This window comes from Chenopodium quinoa, unplaced genomic scaffold, assembly GCF_001683475.1.
Source record: "Chenopodium quinoa cultivar QQ74 unplaced genomic scaffold, ASM168347v1, whole genome shotgun sequence".
In the NCBI taxonomy this organism is placed as follows: domain Eukaryota; kingdom Viridiplantae; phylum Streptophyta; class Magnoliopsida; order Caryophyllales; family Amaranthaceae; genus Chenopodium; species Chenopodium quinoa.
Window position 1 is genome coordinate 3,734,907 of NW_018744080.1, and position 5,836 is coordinate 3,740,742.

At 35.1% G+C, this 5,836-nt stretch overlaps 1 protein-coding gene across 1 annotated transcript; it reads left to right on the top strand.

Moving 5' to 3' along the window:
- The first annotated feature begins 989 nt into the window (after positions 1–989).
- On the top strand, positions 990–5,141 carry LOC110691541 (zeatin O-xylosyltransferase-like). The gene has a single exon (XM_021868476.1). The coding sequence runs from the start codon at positions 3,456–3,458 to the stop codon at positions 4,857–4,859; it is 1,404 nt and encodes a 467-aa protein (XP_021724168.1). The 5' UTR covers positions 990–3,455; the 3' UTR covers positions 4,860–5,141.
- Positions 5,142–5,836: the final 695 nt, after the last annotated feature.

Below are 5,836 nucleotides of genomic sequence, written 5' to 3' on the forward strand. Positions count from 1 at the left end.
GCTTGCTTTACAACTTACTGTATGGTTGAATTGTCACTTAATTCAACCCTAGGCATGACCTCTATTTATATATCACATATATAATTAGAGTCCGTGTAAAGCCCAAACACTTAGCCCACTTCTAAATACACTAGCTCTACTCCTTACATGACTTGTCATATCCTCATGAGGCTCAATAATAGGCCTCTAACTTGTTTAACTCAATAACCTTGTGTGTGACCTCATAGGATCCATTCTAGCGGGCTTTGGACTATTTGACTAGTCCAAAGATCATCGCTCATAGTCTAGCAACAGATGATGACGACCCAAAAGAACGAACTTATTATCTCCATAATAGTGATCCTTAATATATCTAGTAATTGCACTTATCGAAGACATAATTCCTTCAGATACTGATGCATATTGGGGGGGGGGGGGGGGGCGCAATGATACGAGACGTTCAACGTCTGGTTATTGTATTTTCTTGGTTGATAATCTGATATCTTGGTCATCTAAACGCCAATCCACATTGTCAAAATCTAGTGCAGAGGCCGAATATAGAGGGGTGGCGAATGTTGTCTTCGAGTCATGCTGGATTCGGAATCTTCTCTTGGAGCTACATTGTCCGATTAAAAAGGCTACTCTTGTGTATTGTGACAATGTTAGTGCTATTTATTTGTCAGGAAATTAAAATCAGTTCAACATCAATGTACAAAACACATTGAAATGGATATTCATTTTGTACGAGAGAAGGTTGCACGTGGGAAAGTTCGGGTCCTATATGTGCCATCACGATATCAGATAGTGGACATCTTCACCAAAGGACTTTCGCGAGTTTTATTTGAGGATTTTCGGGACAGTCTTAGGGCCTGTTCACATTTATTTAATTTCAATTCAGTTCAGCTTCAATCAGTTCAATTCAGTTCAGCACTTAATTTCCCTTTCTCATAAAATATTTTGTTTAGTTCAGCTCCAATCAGTTTAGTTTAGTTCAATTCAGCTCAGTTCAGTAAATGTGAACAGACCCTTAGTGTCCCGTTGTCCTCCCGCTTCAACTGTGGGGTGTGTTAAATATATTGTATATATTAGTTAGTCAAGGAGATAATTTCTCATAATTATCCTCCTAGTTTATAGCCTTAGATATACGTGTATAGTATAGTTGCCTAGTATGCAAAAAGATTCCGTATACAAGTTGTCTAGACATCGTCTAGAGACTAGAGCTGGCATTCTGGCCGACAATAACACCGCTTTTTATGATTGCATTATTGATCAGATTTATCACTAACTTTTCAAAATGATGCAGTACAAAAGCTCCACATTACTATACAAGATTAGAATCACTTTACTAGCAAGCCTAACTTTCGCATAACATTAGTCTCTTTACAAATGGTTGAATATAATAATGTAGTATATTCGTTTGTGACGTATATGAAATACAAAGCATTAGAGCAAGTTTAGCCCCAAGTCTTAAGACTTGGGGTGACATCAGTATTTTGGATCTTAAGACCTATGTTTAAGATTTTCCCCATTTTTCTTCTAAAATCTTAGCCAAGTCTTAAGTTGAGTCTTGAAATTTCAAGACTCAACTTAAGACTTGAGTGGGACCCACCTTATTATTATTATTATTATTATTATTATTTTTTTTTTTTTTTTTACATTTTCCTACATATAATTTCTCATTGCAACGGTTAGTTGAATTCAACTGCTATTTTTTAATTTTCATCCAAAACCAATTCTCACATTTTCCACCTCCACCACTTTTACAGCACACCCAAAGCCACCATTTCTACATTAAGCACTACAGACCTAGCCAAAACTTTGACTTGAATTCCTTAATGAATTTGATGCAAAATTCTCAATTTCAAAATCTAGTTTCTCAACAAAACCAAAATCAGAATTATGAAATTTCCCCTGTTCAAAATTTAGCCAACTTTAATTTTTCAATGTTTCATCTCAACCCCAATCATCTCCAAGCATGACTCTAAATAGCGTGAGTTCCAATTCTTCACCCCAAATGTCTGATTTTTCTATCATAATGCACAATATGATTGTTGAGGATGAAAAAAATGATACTACTTTATCTTGTGAAGTATCATATGATAGAGGAAGTAATCAACTAGAAGGACCCCAAGTGCATCATGGTCTTCTTCCAAATTTTTATGTTAATCGTGAACAATACTTTGAGAATCATCGTAGACTTCGGAATCGTACAAGACATCATCAATTGCAACATGACTTGGTTGAACACTTGTGGGATCGATTTGGAGGAAACGTATCAAATGTCTAGCTTGTATTACTACTATTTAATTTTTTAATTTTTATTATTATTACTATTTGATTTTTTTTTTATTAATGTATTGTGTAATTGGATTTAAATAAATTTGTATAATTTTGAAAAATGAAGTAGTCGAAATCTGATTTTGAAATATAACATATACATTAGTATTATTTAGCTTTGTCCATTAATATTGTTATTTATATAGTATAAAGAGAATTAAAAAAATGTCATATATTTGAGTCTTAGTGAGTCTTAGGGCTAAAGTGATAAATTTAGACAAATCATAGTGAGTCTTAACAAGAATTTGATTACATCATTTTCAGTGGGACATAAAAAATGATGTCATATCCAAGTCTTAAAACTTGGGGCTAAACTTGCTCTTAGACTATTAGGTAACAATTAAACTCCACTAATAATAATAATAACTCACTGTGGCTCTAGATAAGAGTTTGATTTCCCTATAAGAAAATCTCTTTTTTTTTTCTTTATCTATTTATTTTCAATCAATAAATCTATTTAATTTTCCTCAAAAAAAAAAAAAAAAAAAAAAAAACAAACAAAACAACTCATTTAATTAGCGCTAATAACGGTCGGTTGGCTCATGTACTAAACAACGCAACCACCTCTTAAAAAAAATAAAAAAAAATAAGCAGTTTAATATCATTTAACGGAGTTTTGAGTTTAAGCCTCACCGTTAGAGGCTCACCCAACATAAATTAAATGGACTATACAAATTGGATTCGAAGTCGGGATTAAGCTTTGGTGAATAAGATGACCTTTTAATTTTTATATTATTTACAAAATGCGTACGTAAATGACAAATAAAATTTATATTACCTCGATTTCATATTATTTGCAATGAGTAGACATTTTCTATCAATATTTTACTACCTCCGTTACATATTATTTACAACGATTAGACATTTTTCCTCTTTTTACTTTATGTCAAATATGTAACGAAAGTAGTATATCAAATAATCATTGTAAATAATATAAAATGAAGGTAGTATTTTAGAACAGACAAAGCCGCCATGTCAGAATTGGAAGCACCCGGGTAACAACAAAAAAGCTACACCAATTAAACTTTTTGACTCATACATACTAGTCAACTTAAATTTCTTTGTGCGCACTGCAAGTTTCAACAAATTATAAATTATAACAAGGCTCAACCAACGCCAAGAAAACAAAGTGACCCAAAATGAATAACCAAAATTCTCAAGTGGTAGTAGTGATGGTTCCTCTTCCCATCCAAGGCCATCTCAACCAACTCCTCCACCTCTCCCACCTCATCACCTCCTACGGAATCCCAGTCCATTACGCCGGCTCCTCCATCCATAACCACCAAGCTAAGCTCCGTCTCAATGGTTGGGACTCACAAAACTTCACAAAAATCCACTTCCATGATTTCGAACTTCCTCCTTATGATTCACCTCCTCCAAATGCCGACCTCTTAGTCCCTTTTCCTCAACACTTCCAACCCCTATTAGAGGCTTCCATGCATCTTCGACAACCCGTGTCAAACCTCTTGCAACAACTCTCGGTCAAGTATAACCGGGTCGTAGTCATCCATGACATTCTCATGGCTTATGTTGTCCAAGATGTTAAGCTCATTTCGAATGGTGAAACATATAACTTCATTCCTACGTCCGCGTTCACCTTTTTCGCCGATGCATGGAGTAGCATACCGGAGAATGATAGGCCGTTTCAGTTGGATTCAAATGATATCCTTGAAGGTATCCCGGGTATAGATGGGTGTCATACTCAAGCTATGGCGGAGTTTGCTCTGAATCAAGTGAAACTACTTGGGTTTGAGTCGGGTTGGATCTACAACACCTCAAGAGTCATAGACGGTACATATGTTCAATTATTGGAGAGGCTATCTCTAACAACACCACATATAAAATACTTTGCCTTAGGACCTTTTCATCCGGTTGTTATCAAAAGTGAAGGTGGCAAAAATAGACATCATTGCCGTAAATGGTTAGACGAACAAGAGAAGGGTTCAGTGATATTCGTGTCTTTTGGGTCAACAACATCATTGACTGATGATCAGATCGAAGAGTTGGCAAACGGGTTGGAAAGATGCGGAGAGAAGTTTATTTGGGTGCTCCGAAAAGCGGATTCAAACAACGTTTTTTTAGAAGCTGGTAAAGAGAAAAAGCCTCAACTTCCTGCAGGTTATGAAGAAAGAGTAAAAGATAGAGGAATAGTAGTAAAAGATTGGGCGCCACAGCTAGAAATCTTGGCTCATCCATCAGTAGGCGGGTTCATGAGTCATTGTGGGTGGAATTCGTGTATGGAAAGTATTAGTATGGGTGTGCCAATTCTAGCCTGGCCTATGCATTCTGATCAACCAAAGAACGCGTTTTTGGTTAGCAATGTTCTAAGGACTGGTGTGATGGTGAGAGATTGGGAACATCGCGGTGAGATTGTAAAGTCAAGTACGATAGAGAATGTGGTGAAAACATTCATGGCATCACAAGAAGGAAAGGAGATAAAGAATAGAGCTGCAAAATTAGGCGATGATGTTAGAAGATCAGTTAACGAAGGTGGTGTTTCTAGTTTAGAAAGAGATGCTTTTATTGCTCATATCTCTAGATAATGCTCATATCACAAGGAGAGCGTCATTTGGATCTGGTTTAATTTTTTTTTTTCTTATTGTAGATCGACCTTTGAAATTTTCTAGATCAAAATAATAATAATAATAATAAATAATAATAATAATAATAATAATAATTATTGTAGCATTATTAATCAAATCTTGAATGATTTTGTAAGATCCATTTAATTAATAGTATCAATCGGTTTGATTTCAGTTGGTTAAGATTTGTTCATATTCGGTTATGTCTTAGCAATCTATTGAGATCAATGGTTGTCATTGTTATTTTTGGGCAAAACAGTTCAATTTCAAGAGTAGATTACAATCTGTAGCTACATTATTTTGAGTGTAGTGTGAATTTACTTTGAGATATTCTCAACAAGAAAACATTTACGTGAAACTTGACTGCATACTCCCTCGGTTTAATACGAGAAAAATATATATTTTCGAGGAAATACTAATATAGGTTTGATATGCATTTGCAAATACATAACAAATACTAAAATATTGAAAAGCACATGGGGGTGAGAAAAAAGAGGAGAGATATTGGTAAGTAGGACCAATTTTACATGTACCAATAAAAGCTTATATAATATTATTGACTATATAGTGATATTATTTTGTTAAACACGGGTCTGGATCACACCCGTCATGGGAGAGTGTAAGTTCACCTCTTTACAAGACAAAGGAGGTTCCACCTCAAAATCATATGGCAATGAGGGAAGTATCCCCTTAGCCTTATATTGTGGTGGTAACTCTTAAATTCTTTCAATGTGGGATTCCATTACCACTACACTCCCCCTTTAGTCTTCTTAGTGTGGGACAAGAGAATGCTCACATGTGGTTGTTCATGGGCTCAATATATTTCTATACGTAGTTAGTACACTGGATGAATATATAGTTCCACCACTCGTGGGGTTTACGCAGGGATCCTCATGTCCAGCGAGTTTTGGTTTAGAAATGAATCTATTAATTAAGAG

What these genes read in the sequence shown, in the direction of transcription:
- LOC110691541 (XM_021868476.1), top strand. Translation starts at nt 3,456, where the DNA reads ATGAATAACCAAAATTCTCAAGTGGTAGTAGTGATGGTTCCTCTTCCC.